The sequence below is a fragment of the Octopus sinensis genome, linkage group LG2 (genome assembly GCF_006345805.1).
Source record: "Octopus sinensis linkage group LG2, ASM634580v1, whole genome shotgun sequence".
Classification (NCBI taxonomy): domain Eukaryota; kingdom Metazoa; phylum Mollusca; class Cephalopoda; order Octopoda; family Octopodidae; genus Octopus; species Octopus sinensis.
Window position 1 is genome coordinate 144,360,176 of NC_042998.1, and position 15,765 is coordinate 144,375,940.

At 35.4% G+C, this 15,765-nt stretch overlaps 1 protein-coding gene across 2 annotated transcripts in view; it reads right to left on the reverse strand.

The window, feature by feature from the left end:
- Positions 1-1,721: 1,721 nt before the first annotated feature.
- LOC115231126 (G kinase-anchoring protein 1) overlaps positions 1,722-15,765 on the reverse strand; it is a 38,737-nt gene continuing 24,693 nt past the window's right edge. For both annotated transcript variants that reach the window (XM_029801219.2, XM_029801214.2), the window contains 4 exons: positions 14,937-15,000; positions 11,539-11,609; positions 7,293-7,370; positions 1,722-3,504 (listed from right to left, as the gene is read on the reverse strand). In XM_029801219.2, the coding sequence (XP_029657079.1) occupies positions 3,466-3,504; positions 7,293-7,370; positions 11,539-11,609; positions 14,937-15,000 (252 nt within the window). In that variant the 3' untranslated portion in view covers positions 1,722-3,465. The remainder of the gene's footprint in view (positions 3,505-7,292; positions 7,371-11,538; positions 11,610-14,936; positions 15,001-15,765) is intronic.

Genomic DNA, 15,765 nt, shown 5'->3' on the forward strand with positions numbered 1-15,765 from the left:
TTGGGAAGTCAATGATACTCCATGTATGTGTGTGTCTGTTTGCATCTCCCTGTCTTGACAGAACATGATAGTTATGAGTGTCACAGTCATGCAAGCAATGTCATTCATTTCCAATATTCTAATATTACCTTGCTTGGAAACAAGTTGTTAATGACATAAAGTGCATCCAGCTATAGAAAATATACTTTAATGTTAAAAACTCCATCCAACCCATGCAAGCATAGAAAAGTGGATGTTATAATGATGATGATGATTGGAAAACATTGGTGTCCCAGAATTAACTATCAACTGCAATGAAATTGGGCAAATTTTAGGAAAACTGACTAAATTTTATGTTTATTACTTAATTATGATATTAAAACAAATAAATTTATAAATCATATGTAAAAACTTTATTGAATTTTTTCCAACATGTGCTCTATCAGTATCTCTGCAAACTTCAAATCTATTCTTAGCAATGTGAAACACATTTTGAAGCATTTCAAGACTTATCTCCTGCACTGCCAACTGAATGTGTTCTTTATGTTCAGCTAAACTTATTGCTCCATCCTGGAGATGGTGGTAGAGAAAATGATTGCCACCAAACTGAAAAAAAGCTGCTGTGGACAGATGAGCCAACAGGAATGAAAATAAAATTGTAAAAAAAATTATAAACAAAATAAAAAATTTATACACTTCTAACAAATATTAAATACTAGCATTAAAGACCCGTCATTGCCGGGTCATAGTGCTAGTGCATGTATATATGTGTACATATTACATGTACATCTATATATATACATCTACACATAAAATACAAAATTATATCTTGATATCGCCAGTGATAACAATACTCAAAATATATAACAGACTGGAATTGTTAGCTCTTCTTTTTTCTCTACATTGTATACTTTATAGACAATAGTCTTTTCTTTAATTTAATTTTTTATCCATCTGGACGCTAATTTTTTTATAATTTATTCGCATTCATGTGAAACCACTTATTCAAGTTCAAATCATTGATGCAATTTTGTACCAATTGCTATTTTTACTTTTGTTTTGTTACGATTATATTATACTTTAGTTTGATTTTAATTATTACTTACTACATATAATTCAATTATTATTATTTTTATTGTTAAAATGAAAGCATCTGACATAAAATAGAGAAATATTTTTGTTTCACTTTTAACACGTAATACTGAAATAGTGGAGAAGATATGATATTGCTATGGGCTCGCTCTAGGCAAGAAGTTGAACATTTTTTTTTGTCCATGAAACTACATGGACCCTAAGTAAGGCATGTGTAAAATTTGAATGAAATTGGTTGTGTAGTTCTCAAGTTTTAGGGAATCGTAGTGGAGAAGATATGATATTGCTGTAGGCTCGCCCTAGGCAAAAAGTTAAATTGGCAATGGCACTCCTCGGACCCTAAGTAAGGCATGTGTAAAATTTGAATGAAATTGGTTGCGTAGTTCTCAAGTTTTAGGGAAACACACAGACAGACAGGCACACATTCTCAGTTTTATATATATAAAGATGATAAGCATAAATAAAAGTGAGTTTGTAAAGAAAATTGTCCAATTTCACTGAAATAGTTAATTCTGGGACACCCTGTTTTATGATATACTAAAAATGCAGAAAAAGAAAAAAGTATTATTGTAAACTTCATGAAAGACAAACAGTACGAGAAAAAAAATAAATGAAAAAATTCTTAAAAATAAATACAAGATAAGAAAAGCTATGAAATGATACATATGATGTATGCTGATGCCAACTCATACGGAAAGAATTTATTATTTTTTCTTTCGTTTTTTCAATACAAAGCAACTGAAGAAGAATTAGATGTAAGCCATGTGCATATTGTTTGTAGTTTCATTTCACTGTTAATAAACAGACAAAAAGATTTGTTTTGTTTTGTTTTTTGTTTTTTTTTTGTTTTAAGAAAGGAAGGAGATTTTTTACCCACCCACCTGCTGTCAGCTTTGAACTCTGCACTACTATCAAATAAAATATTAAAAAAATTTTAAATGCCAATCAATATGAACGTTTTTGTGTGTGGTGTGTGTGTATGGTGGTGTGAGCTTGTTTTTTGTATAAATACACGCATACAGGTTTTTCACAGATTTTTTTTTCCTTGGACAGTCTTTTTCCTTTATTTTTTGGTGGGTGGGGGGATACAAATGTGAAGATTTGCATATTGTTGGAAGAAATGCATGCATATATGTAATAGATATATGCATGAACACACTAACATAAGTGCATGTTTGTGAGACAAGGACATTAGTGAATGGCAAATGGTATGGTAAAAGTGGTTGAATATACTTGGACGTCAACCAGAGCATGTGGGTTCAATTCCCACCTGGTTCTCACTATTTTCATTTGATGCACTGACAGAATCCACACCATGTCACACAAGCATGCACGCACACACATTCTCCCTCTCACATCTCCATAAATATAAATATACAATCTGTAAACTAGGAGATAGACAGACCTTGGTAAGAGAGGCCATATCATTGATGAGGTCTCATATGGCAACAAAAGGAGTCTGGATGAACTTAACTGACTGAATGAATGATTAATCAAACAATCAATTAGTTAATTGGTCACGTAGTTGACTAATAATAATTGTTTCAAATTTAGGCACAAGGCCAGCAATCTTAGAGGACAGGTAAGTTGATTTCACTGACCTCAGTGCTCAACTGGTACTTATTTTATTGATCCTGAAAGGATGAAAGGCAAAACTGACCTTGGCAGAATTTGAACTCTGAATGTAAAGTGCCAGAAAATTAATAATAATAAAAGAAGTGACATAGAACCGGTGCATGTTTTTTATTTATTGTTGGCACAATGACCTTCCCAAGATACAATGAAATCTCACTATAATCAGGTTTATATACTTTCTGATTTAGTAGTCTACAAATAGATATCCTACTTTTATACATACACACACACATTCATACATGTGCATGTATACACATGCAATATGATGAAAGAAAAACTGAAACTACCAAGAACAGAAGCAAACAGTTGTTGAGCAAGTAGAGTGAAGATGTCAATTAGTTGTGTATGAAGAAATATTCAGAAGAATTTAGTAGCTCAATCTTCTAAGTTGGGAACTACAAATGGATGAAGTAGTAATTATAGCTGCTCTATATACAGGAGCTATTCACTTCCAAAATTCATATTCATTATGGACATTAATTGATGAAGAGGTTAAAAAAAAATTTTTTAAACAGAAGAAAAAACAGCAAAGGAGTTGAGAAATACATCCATTTGGTTCTCTTGTAATTTAAAAATAGTTAATGCTTATTTTTTTCTTATTTTTACTCTTTTTTCTTTCCTTCCGTGAAGTGGTTGGCATCGATCATCAAACAGTAGCATCGGAGAATCTTGGGAGTAAATTGGCAATATTCCTGGCTACTTCCTGATTCCATATTGATAATACAATTAATTCAAATGTGACCAGTCACTGAAACATCTTCAGCTGTGTTTCGAGTCTCCTTTATTGTGCTTGGAGCCCTAAAATTTAGAAAAAGAAAGAGAAAAAAATTATAATACCATATTTAATGGCACATAAGATGCATATTTTCTTCCCTAAAATATTCAATAAATAAAATAAATAGGTGCAGGCATGGTAAGAAGTTTGATTCACAACCACATGGCTGTGGGTTCAGTCCCACTATGTGAACACCTTGGGTAAGTGTCTTCTACTACAGTCTAGGGCTGACCAAAGTCTTTTGCAAAGATATGGCAGACAGAAAGAAGCCCATGGTGTATGTGTGTTTACATCCTTGCAACTTATAGAATAAATACCAGGCTTGAAAAAAAAAATGTACTGGGGTTGATTAAAACTTCTTCAAGGCAGTGCCCCAGCATGGCTGCAGTCTAATGACTGAAACAAGTAAAAGATAAAAGGGAAATCACCCTGGGTCCTATATTACAGGTTTTAATGCATTAAAAATATTTTTCTTGAATGTGTGCAGATGAAACTGGGGTATGTCTAATATGCCATCAAATACGGTAATACTAAATAAAGGGAATGCAGAAAAGAAAAAAATTAGTCTTATTTTACTCTCCCTATTTCTGGCCTTCTACTGTCAACACTCTCTCTGCAATACTACTTCCTCAGTCTACATGCTTTAAGTTACTGAGCCCTCTTTATATTTACTGCATACAAGGTATACCTACCTCCCTCGCTGGTGCTATGATGGAAAGCCCATCCCCATCACATTCCTTCAAGAGTCATTGGTGAATGAGGCTACTTTTCTAGTGTTAGTGTCATGAGAAAATGCATCCAGTACATATTATAAAGTGGCTGGCAAATGAGCAGTGAAAGTATAAGGTTGTGAGGGCCATTTACTTAACTTCATCATCATCACCATTTAACGTCCGCTTTCCATGCTGGCATGGGTTTGATGGTTTGACTGAGGACTGGCAAGCCAGGAGGCTGCACCAGACTCCAATCTGATCTGGCATGGTTTCTTCAGCTGGATGCCCTTCCTAACGCCAACCACTCCAAGTGTGTTGTGGGTGCTTTTTACGTGCCGACACGGGGTTCAGTCAGGTGGTACTGGCATCAACCACGCTTGAATGGAGCTTTTTACGTGTCACCCACATCGGAAAACTATTCAACTTCTCTAGTATTGGTGTCACAAGAAAATACACCCAGTATTTTATAAAAAACACAATATATATTTTTAGATGAAAGAAATGTACAAATGCATTTTTTTATCTTTTAAATTTCTATTCTTTCATTATTTGATTAACATGGTACCAATGGCAAATGTCTTCTGATATAGCCTGGAGTAGACCAGTCTTAAACATGAAAACTAGTCAAGAGTAACAATGTGAAAGCTTGTCAGAGAAACTCTTTCAGCTTTGGTTTGGTTGTCTTATTCTGTCACTCAGCTTAATACCATGACCTGAACTTTGGGTGCCATTGGTAGAGTTCACTCTGTTCCACATATCTAACCCTTTCGTTACTATATTTCTGACCAAAATACATCCCTCATGAATTTCAGTTAAATTCTAAAATAATCATGAATTTAGACTAGTTTCATTAAACAACTGTTACTTCTTTTACTTATCAACATATTAATGTGATATTTGGAACATAATTAAAGAAAGGGTTCTTAATCAATTCTATTGCATAACTTTTGTCTCAAAGCGACTCTAATTACAGGTAAACCCAGGTAAACTGAGCAAAATGTAAAAATATTTAAAACTTGTTTAAACATCACCATAGAAAATGAATAATCAGCTAATATTCAAATGGGTATGCAACAAAATTTTGATAGAGAAGAATTGTGCACATCACTAGATTATCAGTAGAATTTAATGCACAGAACAGGTGCACCATAAAGGTGAAATAAACTGAAATACTGGAATTTGTTTTTGAAGAAAACTAGAAAATTAAATACATCAACTAAATGAAATATACTCACACACATACATGAAAACACAGGAACATATATAATAAAGATTTACAATAGAAATTGAATCAAAACTCGTCACTCACCTTATAAGTAAATTACAGGTAAATTAAAATTACAAGTAAATAAAAAGTAAAATGAAGTAAGTTTGCAAAATATTTATACAATCTAATCATACATATATACAATATTCACACTATTTCTATCATGGAAAGTTGTAAAACATCCCACTCTACATACTGCAATCTTGCAGAATGCACATTGGAAAGACGTTTCAACTGACCGTCCACTGGGAGATTTTCTTTGTTGATAAGACATTCACAGCACTGCCTTTTGCAACCTCTGAATTTTTCTAATTTATGGAGATCAACTGAACTCAGAGGGATATCTCTCTGGCAGGCTGGAGTTTTCCTTCCTGTAGTTATTTTTTTTGAGGAATAACCTGCCCTCAACTGCATTGCTACATTTGCTTGGAACTGCAGATGGTCACACCACTTGCAAGTCCCTCCTGATTTGGTATATATAATATAAATGCATTTACAATGCTCATGTTTACTATATACCAAACCAGGTATTGCCACCATTTACTACCCGGTCTACCAACTGGATAATAACTCATAATCTGGTTCAGCCGATCCACACTGCTCATGTACTTGTTATAATCAAGGTTCACAAACAGGGTGCCATTTTTATCAACACATAGTTGTGCACTGGTAAATGGAAAATTTATCTGCCTCTTATCTCTATGTGGTCGCTAGCAGATTTCCTTTCTGCTGTTGGATAATTTCACCACCTTCTTTTAATTTTGCTTTTTTTTTATATCCAACAGCAGCCCTTTTCTACTAGCAATTACTGTAGCACACATATACGTTGTCACAGCTTCTAAATCCACCGCAAGTTTGACCACACTAAAAAATCAGTCAAAAATAATTACGTCCCTGTCATGGTATGGAATTGATAAATTCCAGACCACATTCTACCCTAGGCTATGCTGACTAACATTATTGTCTCTTTTCCTTGTATAAAAACTAAATCCACAACAGTACCCACAAACTTTGATACCCCGTTTCCTAACATATACTGTTTGTTTACATTCTGTGTAACGGTTTGTTTCTGCAGTGATCACTTCAAACAAGCATACTGGTAAAAATAAGAAAAAAGTCTAACGGCTTTGCTTCCTGAGAAAGACTATGGGCAGACCCCCATCTCCCCAGAAAAATTGTTAAAAACATTTTAAAACTTTTTACTCCATTCCGATGTAAAATTGTCTTTGCTGTCGCTATTGCTGCTTTCAGTTTCTTCAGAATCGCTACTTTCAGTTTCGGATACAGAAATATCCGATTTATTCTTGTACGCCACATGCTTTTGTACCTCATTCATTCTTTTTCTCAATATCTCCATATCTTCCGTTGGAAAACCTTCGAATTCAGAATCACTGCTTGACAGCATGAAACTCCTCTCCATTTTCAAAGTTGAAAAAAAATCAACGCTGAAAAAGTTTGGAAAAAAATCTCCCAAAATTCACTAAGTTCAGATATCATGTTGAACAATGTTGGATACTATAACTCAACTATTTACTAAGTGAAATCACATGTTTTCACGAATGTACTAATGAGATTTGTGTTTAAATTCACATTTAAATAACAATGGGTACTCTCAATCTTATGAACCAAAAGATTTTTTGGCCAGCTACGGCCAGGTTGGTATTGAAAGGGTTAAGTTAGGGTCTCCAGTTTGGACTCAGAAAAGGATTGTGGATGCTGACCTTCGTCTGACTCAGCCATAAAAACAAAAAGTAGAGAAACCACTTTCCAACTTAAACCTGTTTCATGGCTTAACTCCACCTTCCCATCATTGTAGCTCAAGAAAACTCACTTTTAATTTATCCAGTTCCGATTTCAATGAACGGACTTTTGATTTTTCCTGTTCCAAGTCTTGAGTTAATTTCACCACCTACAAGATAAAGTCAAAAGAGATAGTAAGACAGTTTTGATGCACAAAAAGTCAATGGTCTATTTAGATTGTTTGTTAACCTGTTTCTGATGTTAGAAGCCAGTTGAACCTCTTATCTCAATGTTATATTTAGAAAAACCTGTTATAGCAGTTGTTTGGTAATAAATCAAGTCAAGCAGATAATAGAAAATTTTTCAATGATTCAGAGGCAACAATGGTCATGAGATGAAACTTCCATAGTTTACTGATACTGACCCTAAAGGTCAAATATTACAGTCTCTGCATTGCCTCCCGAGCTTTCATAAAATTCTGGTCACATAATTACTCTAATTGGCTTGACTAACAACAAATATTCCACTTACTACTTGAGCTTAGCCTAATAGCTTGGGTGTATGACTCGTTATCATAAGACCATAGGTTCAATTCCTGGACTAGGCAGAAAGTTGTGGTTTTGGCAAAGCACTTCATTTCACATTGCTTGTAGTAGCAAAATGCTAATATACCCTTGCTTTCTCTCCAGCAACCACACTCTGAATGTTCTAGTGGGCCATGGGTGAGGGACCCAAAAGGATGTCTATGTCTTCTTGCAACTAAAATAATTAGTGAATGCATAGTACCAAGCCATACTTGCTTGGATTGTATTTGCTACATCATAACTGAGTAAGCATTAATAGCAAGGACACTAAGGACACTCAACTGTATTGGGAAGTTATTAAAAGAAAAAAAACCCAACAAATACCCACCTCATTCATGCAGAAGTAATGTATATAAGTTTTCGAGAAACAACTTTTAACACATCTAAATAACAGATTCAATAAAATACGCTGAAATATTAGTTTCAATAAGTAATAAGCCAGACTAAGATGATAAATAATTAAGTAGATAGTTAATTCAACATATTTTGCTTCATAGTTTAGAAGTAAAAGCACTAAATGAACTAGGAACCAGTTGGCTTAAATCCTACTACTGACAATACATTACATTATTACATATTGAAAAAGTGCTGTGGCTTTCTATGTCAATCCAATACAAAATAGATGTGACTTACTTCATGATATAACATTGGATAATAATAAAAGGTATTTGTACATTTATATAAAATAATAATGAATTTATAGAAACTTTCAATAACACAAGTTGGAAAGTGAAATGAATATACAGCCAGTCTCTCTATTCCCATCTGTCACTTCCTCTCACTCTTCTGTGAATTTATTTCTCCACCCATACCACTTCCCTTATATTCACCTTCCTCTAACTTGAAGGCATGCCCTAACACATCTCCACCACCACCACCACCACCACCACTGTCTTTGTTCTCCAACTAGAGTAAACATGCATCTCCCCTACAGCAAGGCACCTGTTCCTATCCCTCTATCATACTTCATCTTCTCATCACCTGACATACACCCACCTCTCTCAATACTACCACCCCACTCAGATGAGGTGGTCTTGTCTTGCAAGTTACTTACTTCACTAATACTGGTACCATGTAAAATGCACCCAGTACATTCTGTAAAGTGGTTGACATTAGGAAGAGTATTATACAACCATAGAAACCATGCCAAAGGTAGCACTGGAGCTTGGTGCAGTTCTCTGCCTCACTAGCCCCAGTTGAACCATCCAACCCATGCCAGCATGGAAAACAGACATTAAGTGATAATGATTTTCAAATAAAATACTTATTTGCAATTTTCCAGAATCATCCTTACACTCCCTTATCTTTTTAGACAAATCATTAATTCTAATACAGCCTTAGTTTGTTCAAGAAAACATTTACTTTTACACAATTTCAGATGAAATATTTTAAAAAAATATTTATCATATTCTCAGATGAATTACTTTTTTACAGACTCAAATATTTTTTTTGGATGAAACATTTTCATACATATTGCCATTTCTGGCAAGCTGGCAAAATTGTTACCACACTGGGCAAATTGCTTAGCAGCATTTCGTCCATCTTTGCACTCTGAATTCAAATTCCACCAAGGTCGACTTTGCCTTTTATTCTTTCAGGACCAATAAAATTAGTACCAGTTGAGTACTGGGGTTGATGTAATCAACATATACCCCAACCCAAATTTCAGCCCCTATGCCTATAGTAGAAAGGATTATTATTATTATTATAATATAACCAAAACTAATAATATCCTTTCTATTATACACACAAGGCCTGAAATCTAGGACAGGAATCTAGTTGATTATATCAATCCCAGTGCTTAACAGGTACTTATTTCATTGACTCTGAAATAATGAAAGGCAAAGTTGACCTTGACAGAATTTGAACTCAGAATGCAAAGACAGAGACTAAGCATTTTGTCTGCCATGCTAATGGTTCAGCTAGCCAGCCACCTTAATAATAATAATAATGATGGATAATAATAGATATGGAGCAGGGGTATTCGCATGGACAGTAGATGAACTAAACAACTTAGACAGAAAGATAAGGAAGTTACTAACTAGATATGGGTCACTCCACACAAAAAGTGACACAGACACTGTATGTACCAAGAAAGAGTGGGGGAAGAGGACTTATTGGATGCAAACACAGCATTAGAGCAGAAGAAAACAACACAGCATGGTATGTAAAAAATGCCACAGAACTGTTATTATTAGGTCAGGCTTGTGTAGGATGAAAGATTGCAAAGATAAAGCACTATACAAGAAATTAATAACAAATGAAACTGAAAATAGGAGGGTAAAGAAAAGAATGCATGGTCAATTTCATAGGGATGTTGAAGACAAGACAGACAGAGAAAAAAAGATGACTGTGGATGACTAAAAGTGATTTAAACCCAGAAATGGAGACTCTAATCTGTGCTGCCCAAAAGCAAACACTAAGAACTACATAAAATACAGAATAGAAAACACAGCAGAAAGTGATAAGTGCAGAATCTATGGACAAAACGGTGAAACCATATGGCATATTACCAGCCAATGTACACCACTACCACAGAAGGAATATAAGAGATGCCACGATAAAATAGCCAGGCTTGTCCATTGGACACTTTGTAACAAGTATGAACCTGACAGCAAAAAATTGGTACGACCACAAACCTGAAGGCATTGTCAAAAATAAAAATGCAAAGATCCTATGACAGGTTAGCTTGGGAAATTAAGCAGTTGTGGTTGATGAAAAAGGTAGTTGTAGTACCAATAATTTTCGGAGCCCTGGGAACAGTGAGTAAAATTCTTGGGAAGTACGTGAAACAAATAGGGGCTGCCATAAGGGTGAGAACTTGCAGAAAACAGCACATCTTGGAACCGCTTGAATACTCCAGAAGTTGCTCGGAAAATAAGGTGTTACTTTAGTTCCCTGGTAGTGAACAGCTGACACCGTAGTAAATCTGTGCAAAGGCAATGATAATAATAATACGTGCTGAATAACAACATAGATGTGCTACACTGGGCTCCCCATTCAAAAACAAATCTAATCCAATAACATCGGTGGAATTAGATAAAGGAACCTGTGGAAGACTTGAAGGAAGTGGTCTTTTAATGAAAATAATTTTTTAAAAAACTCTGTCTCACTGCACAGCACCTTCAGCACGTGTCTTCTACTATAGTCCCAGTCTGATCAATTCCTTGTGAGTGGATTTGGTAGATGGAAACTGTAGGAAAGCCCATTTCCCAAAGACACACACCAAACTGGCACAACTCAATGTTGCTGTCTGTTTTAGCAAAAGCTAAGGCTTTAAAATATGCTCAGAGTTACCTCTCTTCAGTATTTCCCACTGATAATGGCTAGAGCTAGAAATGCATCTGGGAATCCAATAGAGGGCAGCACTGGTTAGATAAGGTGTTTTACACCATTTTATCCCAAGCAATAATTTTTTCTCCAGAGTAACTACAGTAAATTTGCCTTTAAAAGTTGAAACATGTCTCAAACATATTTTAACTCACCTAAAGTTCACCTATGCCTAAACACTGCTTAGCACTGATACTGCTTGAATATGTATGCGTCTCTGAGTTTGTTCCCCTCACCACTTGACAACCTGTGGTTGATTTGTTTACATCTCTGTAATGTAGCAGTTCGGCAAAATGATCAATAGAAGTACTAGTGTCAAAAAAAAAGTACTATGTCAATTTGAAATCAGTGCCCCAGTATGGCCACAGTTTAATGACTGAAACAAGTAAATGATAGAAAAAAAATAAACCCAAGTGGTTTTACCTGATCTGTTAGCTCATCTTTTACGGAAGTTAAGTTATCCACTTGTTCCAGAATATCATATTTTTCTTTCACTGTAAACAACAAAACAAATACAGGAATGAGAAGTGTGAATGAACATTGGATAAAAACATTCATTAAGATTGAAGTTTATGTTAAGATTTCAGGAAGAGCATAAATCTGTAAGTGTTGGAAACAGTCAACAACCCTGAAGGTCTGAGTGTATTCTGCTGAGGGGGCAATGAAAAGGTCTTTAGGGACTGCCTTCAAGCATGGCAGTGGGGTTAAGAAGCTTGCTTTACAACCATGTGGTTCCAAATTCAATCTGACTATGTTGCAGCATGAGTAAGTGTCTATTATAAGCCCAGGCCAACCAGTACCTTGTGAGTGAATTTGGTAGAATGTAAACTCTGCCAGTTTGCTGCCTTTACTAATACTACTACTACTACTGGTAATAGCGAGCTGGCAGAATCGTTATCATGCCAGGTGAAATGCTTAGCAGCATTTTGCCCATCTTTATGTTCTGGGTTCAAATTCCACCAAGGTTGACTTTGCCTTTCATCCTTTCAGGATTGATAAACCAAGTACCAGTTAAGCCCTGGGGTCAATGTAATTGACCTACTCCTCCACTGAAATTGCAGGCCTTGTGCCAAAATTAGAAATTATTATTATTATTAATAATAATGATAACAATAATGTTTCTAATTTAAGAACAAGGCAGCAATTTGTGGGAAGGTGATTAATCTATACCATTGATCCCAGTATTTGACCACCACTATATTTCACTGACCCCTACACACACATTTACAGCAACATCATATAATTTCTCTACACTAGTATCTGCATCACAGCAAGTCCTTAAACATCTCAATACTAAAATACAAGTCCTTGGAAAAAAAAATCTACGACTCAAAATGGTTGAAAAATAAATGGAACGTATTGATTAGAACATGTAAGAGAGGTAACTATGGAGATGACAAGTGATTGCAGCAATGAAAAATGAAAGGTAAGGGTAAAATCTGATATAGGATAAAGAACAGAAACTTGATTTGAGACAGCTATCCATGATACAACATCTGTAATGCAGATATCAATAAATAATAACAGCCAAAAGGTCTCTGAGCAATACATAACATAAAATGCCCATAGTTCACAGTCTTCTTTAAATGGCTGTGCATCTGAGATGCATTTTATATTGCTTGAGGAATCTTTGACCCACATCAGGTCTGGGAGGGGTTCAGTTTAAAATATATATATATTAGTGACAGAGGCAGTATTAATAGTGAGAGGCAATATTTATTCTCACTAAGACGTAGATGTTCACTAAGAACAAACTCTACTGTGGTAGATACCATGAGAAAAACTCCCATATAGGCTTTTAGTGCAAAATGCATACTTGTTTATACTGATAGTGGTGAGGTAAATTCCCACCAACTCCCACAAGTGATATAAACAAAAAGCCTATATGGGAGTTTTTCTCATGGTATCTACTGCAGCAAAGTTTGTTCTAACAGAATATCCAGATTTAAGTGGAAGTAAATATTACTTCTCAGTTTCGGTTTTGCTGGATGTCTTTGCTAATAAACATCAATGTAGTTGAGTGGTTGTCATTATTTTTTCATGGAAGCTTTTACCCACTTCTTAGGATCGACTGACAAGTGCTCAACATATGTTGGCATGGAACCTTTCTCTGCTTTGGTCTTTGAAGATTTCATTTGAATATTTGCTACTAACAAGATCTGCACCCATGGTTAGCTTCACTTGGGCTTGTGCCTTCCATACTGTGGCTCCCTCCTACTCGACTAGATACAGAAGTTTCCAAAACATAAAATCTGATATCCGCATCTGGTAACCAAGTATTTTTAAGTCAACAAAGCTTGCCGCCTTCATGGCATGTATAGAGAGAACGCTTCTCAATGGAGCTCAAGATCAAATTACAATGAAGGAGCTTTAACACTGCTTTGATGGTATATACACTAGGCTCTTCATAAGGATTTAAAACATCTCATACATAGCATTAGCACAAAGTCAAAGAGGATATTTATAGACATGTTTCAACTATCTCTACTGTTGTTGATCAAAGCAGAGTAGGCTTTGCTGGTCACTACTATCATGCTGAGCATCATTACTCATTACCCAATGAGTAATGATGGGCTCAAATTATACCATAGCATGGTATAATTCTGTCCGTCTAAATGAAAAATAAGTGCCACTTATATTTCTATGTTGAAGGGTTTGCAATAAGAAGAACAAACATTCAAACTGTAGAGACAAAAAGTGTGCTTTTGCAACCAGACAATTCTTAGTTTTCATCTCACTGCCTGACATTTTGAGTTGGCAAATGCCCTGTGAATAGAATTTGGTAGACATGTGTAGAAATCCACAAATGAATGTAATAATGAGATTTGTACCGAAATTCTCATTAAAATACGAATAAGGCATTTTGGGCAGGTATGGGCCGTTTGGTAAAATCAACGTATTTTTCAGGCGTCTGTGGTGATAAAAGGGTGAAAGTCTATCTTCTATGCTGGCATGGGTTGAACTCAAAAATTTGTATAGATGTGTACATGTGTATATCTTTTGGAGATGTCTATCAGCAAGAAAAGCAAATAATAAACAACAAAATAAAAGTGCTTTTGAAGCAAGTCCTTTATAATATGTTCTACATCAAGGTGGTGAGCTGGCAGAAACATTAGCACGCCGGGTGAAATGCTCAGCGGTATTTCATCTGTCTTTACATTCTGAGTTCAAATTCCACTAAGGTTGACTTTGCCTTTCATCCCTTCGGGGTTGATAAATTAAGTACCTGTTGCATACTGGAGTCGATCTAATCGACTGGTCCCCTCCCCCAAAATTTCAGGCCTTATGCCTAGAGTAGAAAAGAATATTTGTTCTACATTGATTTACACAGACTTTCCTGTCTTTCTTACAACCATAAAAGCAATGAATCGGTGATTGTTCCAGCGATGCTATTGTCTACCAATATATAAATAAAAATTCTACCATTGAGAAATAGATATGTCAGAAATTGCTATGATAACAACAATAATGATGATGATGAAAAACTAACCTCGTTTTTACCATCAAGTTGGAACATTACCATTAATCTTTATAACGATGTAATCTGGTAATGAAGTGCTAGAAATGATAGAATGTAAGACTAAATTTCTTCAGGTAATTTGTTCCATTTTCCAGTGTGCTAAATACAAATACTGCTAGAGCCAATAAAAACACAATGCCAGCCATTGCTCCAACTGACAATGTCCAAAACCTCTCAAATTTGTGGCTTTGTACCCTGTCAAGAAATCCTAATATTGCAATATATAAAGCAGGTCTGTATCTTCATATATTAAATAGTAGGGAAAACTAAACATAGAGATAAGAATTAGGCAAATACTTGCGTTCAGCTTGACTAAGAATTATTGCCAACTGGCCGTTCCTCTTCTTTACAGTCTTTAGTTCTGCCTGAAATCATAAAATATAAAACAAAATATAAGAAACTGAATCTAAAGTTTATGAATAACATAATTAGAAAACTTAACTTCACAGTGAATGTCAAACACTTACGAGCTGTTGGATGATGGCAGCAGCCAATACATCATAAACAGTCATTTAACACAATCATTTCTACACTCACGAAGTGGTTGGCATTAGGAAGGGCATCCAGCTGTAGAAATACTGCCAGATCAGACTGGAGCCTGGTGCAGCCTCCTGCCTTCCCAGACCCCAATCAAACCGTCCAACCCGTACTAGCATGGAAAACGGACATTAAACGATGATGATAATGATGATTAACTTCGTCTTTCTAGTCCTGTCTTGACTATTCAACCTCTCTAGCATTGGTGCCACCAGAAAATGCACCCAGTTACATTCTGTAAGTGTTTGGTTATTGGAAGGGCTAGTAGTTGGTTGTAGAAATTATGATACGCATATATATAATACATATACACATCATCATTTAACATCCATTTTCCATGCTGGCATGGGCTGGATAATTTGACAAGAACTAGTAAGGCCAGGGGCCACACCAGGTTCCATAGTCTGTTTTGACTTGGTTTCTATGACTGGATGCACTTATTAATGCTAACCATTTTACAGAGTGTACTGGGTGCTTTTTATGTGGCACCAGCACCCATACCAATGCTTTTTTATGGGCACCTTGGTATCACATATATACATATCTCTCTCTCCACACACACACACAAATTCTTTTTATTTGTTTATTTGTTT